Source organism: Kryptolebias marmoratus, linkage group LG5 (assembly GCF_001649575.2).
Source record: "Kryptolebias marmoratus isolate JLee-2015 linkage group LG5, ASM164957v2, whole genome shotgun sequence".
Lineage (NCBI taxonomy): Eukaryota > Metazoa > Chordata > Actinopteri > Cyprinodontiformes > Rivulidae > Kryptolebias > Kryptolebias marmoratus.
Window position 1 is genome coordinate 26011254 of NC_051434.1, and position 15447 is coordinate 26026700.

The 15447-nt window shown below is 39.4% G+C and overlaps 1 protein-coding gene across 1 annotated transcript in view; it reads left to right on the plus strand.

Moving 5' to 3' along the window:
* LOC108246978 (retinoic acid receptor beta) overlaps positions 1 to 15447 on the plus strand; it is a 223651-nt gene that overhangs the window by 159584 nt on the left and 48620 nt on the right. Inside the window, exon 4 of the mRNA XM_037975733.1 lies at positions 3139 to 3299. Coding sequence (XP_037831661.1) covers positions 3139 to 3299 — 161 coding nt within the window. The remainder of the gene's footprint in view (positions 1 to 3138; positions 3300 to 15447) is intronic.

Here is a 15447-nt window from a genome sequence, read left to right on the forward strand (position 1 = left end):
GAGATTTTCATTTGTTGTCATTTGTAATCATCAAAATTAAACGAAATAAACATTTGAAATATATGAGTTTGTATGTAATGTATGAATATAATATACAAGTTTCACTTTTTAAATGGAATTACTGAAATCAATCTACTTTTTCATGATATTCTGATTTTATGACCAGCACCTGTATGTAATTTATTCACTGTCTGGATTCACAAAACAAAGCAGAATCTTTGTTGGTTTTATTCAATTAATATAAAAAACATAGATAACAGGGGGACAGGATGTAACATGGTGGACATCATGTCCGTGAACAGCACAACATTTAATTCAAACAAGGCAGTATATGTTTTTGAAAACTGTAAATGACAGACAAATTTATCATGAAAATAGCTGTAAACAAGAATTTATGGAGGAAAAATAAACATTTCTGGCCCTCTTAAGTCCACCCTGCTAACAGGGTGAACGTGTAAGATTACCAAGCAAACACTTGGTGATCTCTGGGAAATGTTTTAATGTATTTACAAGCAATACCTTTTAAAACTACAAAAATGATCAGTTTTCAATCTAAATAAGGCTAACAGAGTGCACGTGTTATGCTTCACCACATCAACATACAGAAAAAAGGTTAAATAAAAGTAGTGATACTTAACCTGCTTCTTTTAGATGTTGTCCCTTACAAAAATGTTTGATACTTTCTGTGAGTCATGTGACTAAAGAAGTGGTTTGGAGGGAGGCGGATTGACAGGTATCTTAGAGTAACAGAGTGGACAGTTGACTCAGGGACTCTATTTTATCATTTAAACAATAAAAAGGTTGTAATATCATAAAAACTCATTGGATGACAACTATTATGAAAAGGATTGTGTGCTGCTGACTCTATCAAAGTCAGCACACAGCTTCAGTTATTACAGCTAGAAACAAGTGATCAGACCTGAAATCTGGGTGTGGTGATGGACTCAGCCCTGAACCTTTAGAGCCACATTAAGACAGTCACAAAGTCGGCCTTCTATCACCTGAAGAACATTTCCAGGATTGAAGGACTAATGTTCCAGTAAGATCTAGAGAAACTCATCCAAACTTTTATATTTAGTTGCATTGATTACTGCAACAGTATCTGCCTAAAAAAATCAATCAGACAGCTGCAGCTGATCCAGAATGCTGCTGCTCATGTTCTCACTAAAACCAGAAAGTTAGAGCACATCACCCCAGTTCTAAAATCCTTACACTGGCCCCCTTGTAGCTCAGGGGGCCAGTGTACTCTGCGAGTTTATGTATCACTGAATGGCTTAGCACCACAATACATTAAAGACCTGCTGTTGTTGTATCAACCTTCCAGACTACTCAGGTCTTCTGGTTCTGGTCTACTCTGCATCCCCAGAACCAGAACCAAACATGCAGAAGCAGCATTCAGCTTCTATGCACCAGAAGTCTGGAACAAACTTCCAGAAAACTGGAAAACAGCTGAAACACTGAGTTCCTTCAAATCTAGGCTAAAAACCCACCTGTTTAGAGTTACTTTTAAATCATAATAAATAGATGTGTACTGGTATCTCATTTGGTGACTGTATGTTATTGTTTGTGTTTCCTGATTCTATGAGTTTTTAATTTTGTTTTTATGATGTAAAGCACTTTTAACTACCATATCTTCTGGACTCTAAGGCACACTTAAAAGCCTTCAAATTTCTCAAAAAACGACAATGCGCCTTATAATCCGGCGCCTTATATATGTAATAAGTCATAATGTTTTAGTACGACTTTGGTAAACTACAAAGCCACACCACTTGCAGCATTAGGGCTCAGTTATAGTCGTGCAGAGCCTGAGCAAGCGGTGTAGGCTTTATACTTGACGCTTATGTCGGAGCAGTATTCTTCCGTGAGTTTTGAACTGTTTGATTATCTTTGTAATCTCTCATAGAGGGATCATATAAATGCTTATACAGGCGAACCAGCTCCGCTAGAGCACCGAAATCATCCATTTTAAATGCAGCGCAGCGTTACAAGCATTAGGAGGTGCTTATAGTCCAGTGCGCTTTATATATGACAAAAGTTCAAAAATGGACCTTTCATCGACAGTGCGTCTTATAATTCAGTGCACCCTATAGTGCGGAAAATACAATACCTTGTGATGAAATGTGCCATACAAATAAACTTAAGTTAAAAAATATTTTAAAAAATGACATTAATTTTGTATTACTTATAATTGTAACTGAATTTAAGGGCACCAAATGGGGACATGACGGTAAACCCGAGTTGCATTTAAAATCAGATTTAATTATTTTAAATAAATTCACCTTGTGTACATATAGTTGTGTTTTATGGTAGAAAGAAGTCAAACATATAAGGTAAGATTATTAAAATAAATATTAGCCCACCTTTACACAAAATATACCACATTATGGAATGGGGACTCAAAAGGCACCATTTAGTAGGAATGACCCATATCCTCAACACACCCATTTTCTATAGCCGTTCATCATTTTATTTTTCTGCTTCTAGCAGAATCTCTGTTTTTTTCTAAATTGAGGAAATCTGGAGAAAATAATGTATTCTACTGTTCCTGCTTCCTTAACATCATCATTATGGTGATAGTTTGTGAAATATTCCATTATTCAAATCAAATGTTCTGTGTATTAATGTGTGCACCAAGCATTGAACCTCTAATTAAACAAAATGATAACAACTTTTTAAATAATAAAATTTATTAGATTCATTATACTTGTGAGCTGTTCAGGGTGTACCCCACCTCTTGCACAATGACCGCTGGAGATGGGCACCAGCTTCCCAGCAACCCTGAATGGAAAGAGGAGTAAAGCAAATGAATAGATCGATTTATCATCAATATGTATATTCTTAAGGCAGAAAGTTTAATTAATGTTGAAAATTTCTTTGTTGAAAGTCGCTTTCAGTTGTCCTGCTCCATAATAGAGACAAGAAGTATCCTTTTAGGGGTAATTAATGACTTACCAGTCTTGGATTTAAACAGGTTGGAAATTCCCAATCATAATTTGTTTCTTGTTGAAAAATGACATCAGCTAAGTTCAAAATGTCCTAAATGATCCATGCAGGCACCATTTTACATCTGTCGTTGTTTTTTTTCCCCCTTTCTCAGATTTTCCACCTGCAGTAATGTGAAATTTTCTGCTTTCCCAGCTGTTCGAAATGATCGAAATAAGAGGAAGAAGGAAAGCCCGAAGCTGGAACTGGCTGAAAGTTATGAGCTGACGATGGAACTGGAGACCATCATTGAAAAGATCCGTAAGGCCCATCAAGAAACCTTCCCCTCCCTCTGCCAGCTTGGCAAATACACCACAGTAAGTCAGCTGTCGTTAGAAACCAAAAAATACCTTTCTGCTCACAAGAAGCTTTGCAACTGATCAATAAAAGTATGGCGGTGCTTCATTTATAAATGTAATGTGACTTTGTGGCTTGATATTGCTCAAGGGCCTGTGCTTCTTTGATCCACAGTTACAAACCTGCCATGGGCATAATGGTTATCAATCTCTTATGATATATTATGATGAATCACTTTTTAAAGCAACTCGAGCCTTCAGATGTACAGTTCGTACTATCCAGACAAATTTTCTCTAACATTTTTTATTAATCTCCTTTCAGTTATTGATGAGACATCAAGTGAAGAAACAGTAGCATGAATCAGAATAGTATAACACAGCTAACACATTACAACCTCCAGTAATAATATCAGAAATTGTTTGTTTCAGCATGCAACAGAAAGAAGAAATTAGTTTTTCATTATTTTATTTGTTCAACCATTATTTAAACTCAGAACACATTGATAAAAGAGGCCTTACTGAGAAGAAAATTTAAAAGAGCTGTATCTTCCAGTCCTCACGACTGCTAATGACCAGAAGCTGTCCTTCAATCTGGCTGGGGATCCTGTCATACTTTAGGTTTTGAAAACTTTAAAAAGTTGAATTGATGCAGAAATCCAGCTTACAATTATTATATCTACAACTCCTGGCAAAAATGATGTAATCACCACTGTTAGAGGATGTTCTTAAAATGCCGTATTTTCCGGACGCACTTAAAAGCCTTCATCTTTTTAAAAATACGACAGATATAATCCGGAGCGCCATATATATGTAATAAGTCATGTTTTAGTACGACTTTGGTAAACTACAAAGCCGCACTGCTTGCAGCATTAGGGCTCAGTTATAGTCGTGCAGGACTCTGCGCATGGCACACTGACCTGAGCGAGCTGTGTAGGCTTTATACTTGACCCTTATGTCGGAGCAGTATTCTTCTGTAAGTTTTGAACCATTTGATTGTCTTTCTGATCTCTCATAGAGGCATATAAATGCCAATACAGGCAAACCAGCTCCGCTAGAGCACAAAAATTGTCCATTTTGAATGGAGCGCAGCATGCGTGGTCCACGCAAAGTTACAAATATTGGGAGGTACACGATGATGCACCTTATTGTCCGGTGCGCTTTATATATGACAAAAGTTTGAAAATGGATCATTCAATGACAGTACATTTTATAATCCTGTGTGTTTGATAGTGCAGAAAATATGGTAGTTTAACTTTGTATAAAATATAAATCACAGACAGGCCACAAAACTATTATTTTTTCAAAATTCCAACCTGACTGATTTGTGCAAACTCTGATAGACTTTGACAGGCAGATGTTTTAGAACTCCAGGACGCTTAAAACCAGCTCAATAACAAGTAGATGGCAACACCATGATTGACACACAGATACAGCAAAATTGTATAGAGTCAACGGTATCCAATTTGTTCATTTTTAAGCTGAGATTCATATGAACTACAGTTGGTGGGACTGAACCTTGATTGACTCCAATGCTTCACAAACATCTGATGGGGGCATTTGGAGGAATGAACAAGGAGGTGCATGTGTCAGGATTAGCTGAGTCTACTTTGAAAAATCTCATGATGCCTGTCAATCACATAACAAAGGACAGTTTATATAAAAATAAACAAATCCGTTGCACCTCTAATGCAAAATAGTGTCTGTCTTGTCAGGGTGATAAGTTTTATTCAGTTGCTCACAATAAGTGTGGTTTTTAGCTCACATCTGCACTCTGCCAAAGTGTACAGTAAGCTTCCATCTATATAATTGCACGTGTCCTTTTTCAATTCAAACACAAAGCTCCTAATCGCTGTAACCCTTCTCTACTCCACCCTCATCGTATCCTTTCTCCCTTGAGACATTTTCTGATTTCCCCACATAAACAGCATGCACTGAAGATAAATCCACAGCTGAAAAATGCTGTTGAACATAATAGCAAAAATATTTCTTTTCAGCTATAATATAAGCCTGTATTTGTTTGTTAGAGTGACAGTCTAGCCTCAGATAAAGCCCTAATCTGGATCAGAGTAATTATGTTTGCTTTCAGGCTGTGAGAAGTTTCTCTTTATTACAAGAGACTGAATCCCTATGATGCTTTTGACTTTTCCTCATCTGAAACAGTAGATGAGCTCCCACGCCTCTAGATTAGGTTAACATTCCAATTATATGATGAAATATTCAAATCTTAGTTTGCAGTGATTTAGGAGTTCACTGCTGGGTTAGCAGAGATAGCTCCACAATGAGTAGCACCTCATTGACAGTGATGGTGATGAAAAACGATCCTGATGGTTTCAAAGACAAACAAAAGCATTAGCACTCGGCAAGGAATCGGGCCAGCCAGGCTTCAGGCAGCAGTAGCTGCTGCTCAGCCTACAGATATTAGCCAGATTAGAGTTTGTCTGATGTCACCATTCATCACAGGTGCTCGTTGCTTTGACTGCCTTTTCTGTATGTGTACGCTCCAGTCCGTTGATGTACTGCAGAGCTCTCATTTCTATACTGTCACCTTTTTTTAATGCAGCAACTTTGTTTTGATTAATGTTCCTAAATACAATTAGAATTCCCTGGCAACTTCCTTGTTTCCTTCAGTTGAATTATTAGACTAGTGTAATTGACCAAAACTGCCAGGTAGGGGAAGGAGGATGGAAGGGTTTGTAAACTGTGACTTATCTCACCCTCATCACGTCACACTTACCATTTCTCCCTGTGCTTTCCTTCTTCAGCCAGAGGGTAGAACAAGATAAGTTGTTTTAATATCAGCTGTTGCTTCCTTTTTAAGTGTATGTCCATTGAGCAAACAAACACCCTCTCACACACCTCCACCTCCTCCCTGCACATCAAATCAGACACCAGTCAGTGGAATGTGTGTCCTTAGTGCTGTTGTGATGACTGCAGCTCATTGTATGTGATTTAAGGACAGCTCTAATGTGCCTCTTACTTAACCCTGATCATATTTAATGATGGCTTTTCCTTTTAGCTGTCCTCTGTCTCCCTTTATCTCCCTGTCTCTCCATGTCTTGGGTGGCCACACAATGGATGCTTGTAACAATGTCCAACAGCTATATTGAGAAAGGGATGATAGTGCAGAGAGAGCAGTTGGGGCATAAATGTTTGCAAGCCTGAGAGCACTTCCAGGACTAAGCTTAGACAGTAAAGTTTACCAACATACTAAGTACCTATTGGATTTTTCATATAGGTTATTGCTTTTCCCACCTGCTTCTTTCTCTTTAGTAGCTTTAGGGTATACCCTACTTCCAAAACACAATCAGCCTCAGCTACAAACAGTTCATCTTACATCTCCTGGCAAAAGATGTAGACCCACTATTTCTGGAGGATGTTTACGTATCCATTCACTTTTGTTACGTTATCTGAGATTGGATGGTGGAGTAAACAGTTCTATGAGAGAAGCTCTTTCTAACAACTTTATCCAGCTCCTCTTAAAGGATTCTGAGACATTTCCAGGCCAGAAAAGATATGCAATCCCTCCATCTTGATCTACACAGTCTCCCTTTTTGGTAGGATAGATCAAAAGGAAACTCTTGTTGCAAACAACCAGAATACATCTTGTTAAGATGCCCATACTACTTCACCTGACTGCTTTCAATGTGAAGGTGTGACAGCTCTCCTCCTGGCTCCTCTCTCATTTTCTCATTTTATCTCTAAGATGGAGCTCAAACACCTTCCAAAGAATACTAATTTTAGCCACTTATATCCAGGATCTCATTCCTTTGGTCATGATCTATCTCAAATGACAATAGGTGGCAGTGTGGTGGTAGGCAAGGTGGCTGGCCGGTCGGCCTGATGTGGCATTTGTGACAAGGGTGTGGTGTGATGGACAGGCGATGGGGGGGCTGCTGGCGTGCTTGGGCGCCTCAGAGTCTGCGGGTGCTCGGTTTCTGGTGCACTGGACCGGCCATACTTTGCTGCTTCTCTCTGCTGCTCTGGCCCCAGGCCTGGGGCCGGCCTGAGCGGATGGTGCGGTGGAGTCCACCTTGTGGTGTCTCTCGGTTGGCTGGCGGGTTGTGCTTGGTGGGTCGGCTCTGGGGTGGGCACCTGCTTGGCGTGGGTTGGCTGGCAGGTTGCTAGTGTTGGTCGGGCTGTTGGGCAGGCTCTGGTTTCCTGCTTCGATCACCGTCGTTGGGAAGGGGTCCCTTTTTGGATGTGGAACTGCTGACGCTCGGTTGGTCGGGTGGTGATGATGGGGTTGGGCTTAATGATGGTTCGTGGATGGTGATGTGGATTTGTTTGTATGGTTGTGGGGGCATGGTGGGGGTTGTCGGCCCTGGATGTGGGCCATCTGCCGGGGGCTACTTGACAAGTTAGTTGGTCCTGTCCTGGTGCTGGGTTGGGGGGTCTGGTGTGATTATGTGGCTCAATGGCGTCTGCTCTGTTGCATTTGCATGCAGGGGCTGCGGTGATATAGAGCGGGGCCATTGCTTGTTGCTGCAGCACACTCTGTGGTAGGGGGGCAGGATGCATCGAGGGGTGTTCTAAACTCTGTTTTCTTCCAACAGCACAAAATCACAAAAAATAAAAGTATCTTGTTCAAAAATATTGCAGAAAAACTGGACCATACATTTATCAATTCTAGGTTGATTTATTGTAATTCTTAATTAACTAGGTGTCCAAAAAACTTTTCAATTGTTCCAAAATGCTACTGCCATAGTTTTGATGCGAATTAGAGGGAGGGATCATGTTTCTCCAGTTTTAGATTCTTTACATTGGGTCCCTGTCAAATTCAGAGTAGAATTTAAAATCTTTCTTCTAACATACAAAGCGCTTAACAGCCAAGCTCTAGCTTATAATAAAGATCTTGTTGTTTCATATTTTCCTAACATAGCACTTTGCTCTGAGACTCCAGGTTTACTTTTGATTCCTAGAGTTTCTAAAAGTAGAATGGGACGCAGAGCTTTCAGTTATCAGGCTCCTCTCTAGTGGAACCAACTTCCAGTTCTTGTCCGTGAGGCTAACACCTTAATATTTTACTTTTTGATAAATCCTATAGTTATGGTTGACTTGGATTTCCTGAGCTATCCCTTAGCTTGATTGCTATAGGATTAGATTGCTGGAGGACAAATTGACCACATTTCCTCACCCTGCTGCTGTCTTTACTTGCTCTACTCCTCATGTTTATAGTTGTAATTATTTCAATAATTAACGTGTTTTTCTTTGTTTTTCTTCTGATAAAATCTACATCTGAACCAGCCATTCTTTGTTTGTCTGTGTTTCTTTCCTGTCCTCTCAAACCCCAGCCAGTTGAGGCGGATGGCCACCCATTTTGACCCTAGTTCTACTGGAGCTTTCTTCCTGTTAAAAGGGAGCTGTTCCTTCTACTCTCACCAATCTGCTTGTTCAAGATGGGAGACTGTGACTAAGTAAAGATTCAACACAATCTGCTGGCTTCCTTAGATAGATAACTTTTACTAATTGGCATTCATGACCTCTTATCTAAAATCATTTAGCAGTAACTGTCTTCTCTCTAAAGTTCATTCTGACCTCACTGATTCTTGATTGTTTGGTCATGAGTACTATTCATGAACACTTACGCAGTAAGTGATAATTCATATTTTCGACTCATAGAAAACATGATTTTTTGTTGAAATAAGATGTTTATATGATTATTAAGCTTTTAAAATATGAAAAGTAATTGTTGAACATTATTTTGTGTAATTGTTCAATAAGAAAATTATTCAAGTGTTTTAAATAAGTGTAAATTTCTGTGCGGTACAGGAGACTGAGCAGTGGAAGAATCTTTTGGACAAAGGCAATAATCCATAATCCCTAAGGTCTTTTCAGTACTGAATGTTCTAGTTCTTAATAAACTTTGTTTCATAATAAACTGAAGAGAATGCCTTGGCAGGGAATGGTAATTCAGTTTATTTTGGAGCTCGTTTTTGTGTTCGTTGTGTGAAGATCCTCCCACTCATTCGTCTTTGTTTTTTTAACCTAAGTGAAAAAAATCATGTTTGCTTAGAATTGTTTTTGAAAATACAGCAGACAATAGAAAGAAAGAAAAAATAGTTAATGTTAGGATTTGAGTATTTTGGGTTATTTTTTTTTATTTTATTTTATTGTCAATTCATGTTTCTGTAATTATGTTTTGTTTGTTTGTTTGTTTTTGTGTTTAGTTTAATATTAAGTTCTTGTGTAGTTTTGCTCTCTGTGCCCTCTGTGTCCCTGTCATTATTCACTTGTTCTCAGCTCAATATTTGTCAGCCTGCCACACCCATCTGCACCTGTCCTTTGTTTGTAATCTAATCATCCTCACTCTATGTAACCTGTTCCTCAGCTTCCATTTCTCACTTGTTCATTGTTGCTAAGATGCTGAAGTAATTAAGAAAAACATGAGAAAACTGTATCAAACAAAATATGGCACCCATCCTACACACAATCCCCCAAAGAGGTTTAAAGGGTAACACAATGCATTCAAATTAGATACATCTCCACAATATCATCATTCCCCGATATGTCAAAAATTTCATCATCTGACACATGTCCATTTAATAACGGCATTTGCACTTGGCTTCCAGGCATCACAACTCCAATCCATCTTAAAATCATGGCTTTTGCACATGTCAGCAACAGTGTGCAAAAACAAACCATCATACACAATGCTAAAACAACTGCTATTAAACCTTAAACCAACATAGCACTGAATGATCCAAATTTTCTTGTAGCCAAGCATTGGCAGACCACACTGCTCCTTCAGATGGACCAAATGCATCCCTTATAATTTTCAGTGCATCTATCACACTGGTCATGCTATCTGAGCTGTCAGGAACCAGAGTATAGCAAGCTTCTCCTGTTAGATTCAAAGCAACACACAAACCACCTTGTTTAGCCAAGATATAATCTAATGTCATATTGTGTTTCAACAGTATCAATCTATGACTTCTCTGAGTGTCAGTCAAATACTGAAGTCCCTTGATTGTCTCATTTGCAAACCCTTGTAGAGTATAAGTTATGGCAGTGGTTCCCAAAGTGTGGGGTGCGCAATGCCATTGCAGGGGGGATGCGGGATCCGTGAAAAAAAACAAACAGTGCCTGACTAAGCATAATGGACAGGTTTTTAACCTCATTTTGCACAGAGGCTTTTTTAAAATGTATTGATGATAGCAAAGTTGAATCTTGTTACAAATAAAAAAAGAAATGTTTGAAATAACACTGACTGCAAGGAATACTCTTCTACAGTATAGAACTAAAAAAACAGTTACACAAAAGTGTTTCACTGTAAAGATGGTTTGTAGTTTGTTTTGTTGCAACCTGAAGTGTGAAACTTCAGTAGGGTTAGAAAACAAAATATGTGTATAGGTTTATGTCTAGTTAATTGATGTGTAGGCCCAGCTGATTTTTTTTTTTTTTTTTTGAGGGGGGACGCGAGATTTCATTGTAATCCATAGGGGGGCCCAGAAGAAAATCTTTGGGAACTATTGAGCTATGGTATCAAAGTGATCAGCCAAGAAAGTGACACCGTAGTGCGAAACATTCCTATCGCCCATTTTTCACCAAAGGATATTTTCCAATTATGGGACTCAAGATTGCGAAATTGTGCCAACTCTCTCTTCAGTCTATTACCAGGAATAGAAGTGGGTTGAACATTGTCCGGTGGAACACCGCGCTGCATAGTAAAAACATCATATGGCAGTTTTAGGAATGCTATATAACAACAACCAGTCCATCCGTATGGTAGAAATATGTATGCCCTATTACCACGTATCCCCCAAAGACCCTCAAAGTTCTCTCTAGTTACATTAGCTAGAAAAGGTTGATTTTCAACTAACAAAGTTCTACTCTTTAGAGAAACCGGGTCCTGAAAAGTCACTCTTTGAAACTTCCTGTCATCTGCAGATTGTCTGTTGTTAAACAGCATCCAATAGTTATCACACTCTGATATTCCCATAAACATACCTGCACAACCACGTACGTCATCTGAACAGAAACAAGTCTTGGCTTTACTAGCTGTTACTTTAAAAAATTCTGGATACAATGTCTTCCCTTGCTCATGTTGATCAATCAAATTGATGTATGGTAATGAGGTGAGCCATGTACACTACTTTCTGGGTTTAAATAAACCTTCCACCTTGATAACCAAACATCTGTTGCTGCCTTTTCCTTATAAGCCAACCAGGATAATGCATAATTTTGGCAATCTTGACTCAATGGCTCCGGTGTCATCTCCATAACAGCCAGCCATGTGCTTGGTGCAGGAATTCTTACCATACAAGGACACTTGTCGGGGGTAGCCAATCTTACTAAATGCGTTAGTTGCTGGAACCACATGTTTTTGCTTGCCCAGGGTTCAGTGATCTGTAATGCTGAGGAATCAAACCCAAATGCCTTCCATTTTGCTTCTTGCCAACATAATGCATGAAAATCAGCTTTTGCTTCATCTGGTATCTTCTCCTGATCAAAGGTCTCACTGTTAGTTGCTTTATCAACATCATTGAAGACATGTGTTGGCACTACATTATCCCATACCCAACCTGGCACTTGGGTAGGCAAACTTGGAGTGTTTTCAAAGTCATTCTTAGCCGTTAAGATAACTTTAACCTCTGCAACAGGTGTTGGGACTGTTTTAGTAGTAGCGGATTCTGTTCTTGTCTCTTTACTAAAAAAGTCAGTGTTATGTATTTGGTAAAAGCAATGCATTATTCATTGGTACTATTTTGTGTTCTTTGTGGATGTACACCAAGTGTAGTTTAGTAGCGCATTGATTTCCCTATGTTCTTCGGCAAAATATGTAATAAAGTGAGCCACGTTCAACTGAATGTTTCGTTGAGTTTACACAGTTAAGTTATGAGAAAGAACATAACAAACTGGTGAAGAGATTAAAACGGATCCTCGATGTGCATGTAATGACAGAGAGGGGAATATCCTTGTGAAAAAGACAAGATAAAAAAAAAAAGAAGAACCCCCGTCTGGATGCTAATGTGGCATCCTAGCTAGCGAGCTACAGAAAAAACATGAGTGACATTCATTTCCTAAGTGAAGGACACTACACGGAGAAATGTCGGGAGGCATTGGACAAATGAACATTTTTGATAACGGCACAACATATGTAGAGTGAGTTGAACAGTACTGTCTGGCTAACGAAGTGGAGGGTGATGGGAGTGAAAACTTATAACTTGTTGCACAGCCTCATCACACTGGCCAAACCAGCAGACAAAAGTTTTAGGGAGATCACAGAGGTTCTCCAAAAACATTTTCAACCAAAGCCACTGGTCATAGCCGAACGATTCAGATTTCATAAACGAAACCAGTTAAAAACTGAGTCCACATTGGAGTACATCGTGGAGCTTTGGCGACTGTCGGAGCACTGTCAATTTGGGGATGCGCTGAGAGACCATGTCGTTTGCGAGCTGCAAAATGGAAAAAAATATGGACTGAGAGCAAACAAAAACAAATGTGAGTTCTTCAAAGATGCCATCGAGTATTGTGGACATCAGATTAACAGGCATGGACTCCACAAAACTAAAGCGCTAAAACACTTTGACGCAAATCTTCCCCTTCGCCTTGCATGTGATGCCTCTCCATACGGCATCGGTGCTGTGCTATCTCACAAAATGCCTGATGGAGTAGAACGTTCAATTGCTTTTGCCTCAAGGTGCCTAAATGCAGCCGAGTGTAATAATGCGCAGATAGACAGAGAAGCACTAAGTCTGGTGTGGGGAGTGAAGAAGTTCAATCAGTATTTATATGGAAGACACTTCACCCTGATCACAGACCACCGACTGCTGGTGTCCATCTTTAACCCACAGAAAGGTATTCCAACCATGGCTGCAGCACGGTTACAGCGATGGGCCTTGTTCCTTGGCTCTCACCCCTACACTATTGAATTTAAAGGAACAAAACTGCATGGAAACGCAGATGGACTTTCATGTCTCCCACAAACGCAAACCACTGAAGAAACCACTGACCCAGCAACTGTGTTTCACATTGCAAAAATGGAACCCCTGCCTGTCACAAGTGCTCAGGTGAAAAGAGAAACAAGCTGAGACACAATCTTAAGTATATGATTTTACTGTGAATGGCTGGCCATCCTCCATTGACACCCAGTTCTCTGCATACTCCAGCTATCCGTTTGCCAAGGATGTGTCATGTGGGGAACCCGTGTCATCATACCACCCATACTATGCAAAAAGGTACTAAACTCACTATGAAAAGATCAAGATGAAAAGTCTAGCAAGGAGCTGTGTTTGGTGGCCAGGCATTGACTGTGAAATAGAGAACAGCAGACACTGCACCAACCCCAGCCAGAGCCGGTACACACATGGGAGTGGCAATCCACCCCATGGCAATGCATCCATATAGACTATGCTGGACCATTTACTGTTAGTCCCCAATCTTTACTGCCATCCCCTGTTCTCTTCTGTCACCCTTTGGTCTCTCCTGTCCTCCTCTGTCTTTTCTCTATACCTCAGTTTCTCCTGTCACCCTCTGGTGTCTCCTGTGAGCCCCAAATCCTGACTGTTAGCCCTTTGTCTCTTTTGTCATTGTGGCCTCTCCTGTCAGCTTCCGGTTCCTCCGGTCAATCTATCTTGTCATGCCCTGATCTCTCCGGTTAGTTCTCAGTCTCTCCTGTCAGTCCCTGGTCTCTACTGTCCAGTAATGTTCCTCCTAGAAAACACACTCTCCAGATGCTTTGGATACAGTGATCTTAACCAACAGTGCTGACCTTTAAACTGTTTTTGCTTTGTTCTTTTTATATATCGGGAATTTGTTTGGGTCCAGAAGTAAAAAGACGATGATCTTTTCCTGGTCTTTGAACCTGCTCCACAGTTAAATGAGGTCAATGTTGATGTTGTTGAGGATATTGCAACTGCTGGTATGTGTCACACACAACACTGTGCACTCTACACCTGCAGGGCACACTTTATGCATAATGTCCTCATAGATGAAACCTCATAGGTGGAAAAAAAAAAACCCTTCTTATTTCGCAGATTGCAAAAAATGACAATACTGCAAGCAAAAAGTAGAACTTAAAACCTGTCAGAAGCGTTGTGTATCCGTCTGCAAGATGAACTGCTTCTTTTCCAAAGTCAGTGTTGGTCCACAAAAAGAGCTTTAGGAGCTCATTTCTCCATATAAAATCAAATCAAACCAAATAGAAGAAAAATGTCCACAGTGTCAAGACTGGAATCCTCTCTGGAATTTTTTTCCCATTGTCCTGTAATGCTGCTTTCCCAGAAACACAACACTAATAAGATGTTCAGTATTTATCTGGTTTCTTGACCTTATTATGTCTGGTTGTGGCATTGCTCATTCAACTGATGGTCCATTCTGGTGTCCCCAAAATTTTTTAAGTTCACCGTTGCTTGCAGAGAGAGATCATCAGATTAACAAATCCACCAACAGCCCAGGTCATTGATTTGTCTTTAGTAAAATAAAGCATGCACCTCCAACAATAGTTTTTTTGTTTTCAAACAGCCTGCCATCTACCAGTAGAAGGAAGAAAACCTCATCTATGAGTTGCATTGATGAATGTCGGTTTTAAAACGCCTTTTAATTTAAGTTAATTCCACTGCTGGAGTTGGTCTTCCTTTTTGAAATTTAATCTTGTTTTCTGCAAAAGATTACCTTGAAAATTCCAAGCTCACAAGCTTGTATCTACATAATTTATGTTCACCATAACTGTTTTTTATACAAAGAATTAATAACACCTCATGGGTCTTCATGAAGGCATATCCCAACTTATTTTGGCCTCCCTCTCTACATGAAAATGTGATTGGTTAATTTTTCTGTCAGTTGCTAAGCAAACTTATTTTGTGGAGCCTTTGATTCAGCTATGCCTTCTGTCCTGACACTAAAGTCTTAACCACTCTGAGAAAGCTCCTTCGAACATTTTTCTGCCTGGAGACATAAATTTAAAAAAAAATCTGATTGAATAACTATATTTTCATTAATTAAACATAATGTATTTATCAATTGTAAAGTAGTTTACAGAAAATAGGAAAAAAACTGCAAAAAGAAAGAAAGAAAAATTACATTGAAAATATTTCTCTTATATATTAAAAAAAAAAAAAAACGAAACATTTCACGTGCTGATTTATTCAGGCTTTTCTGAAAGCCGAGTATGTCATGAGGGTTCCCTTTTGTGTTAAATGTAATGTTGGCAAATGTCTAAAATTAT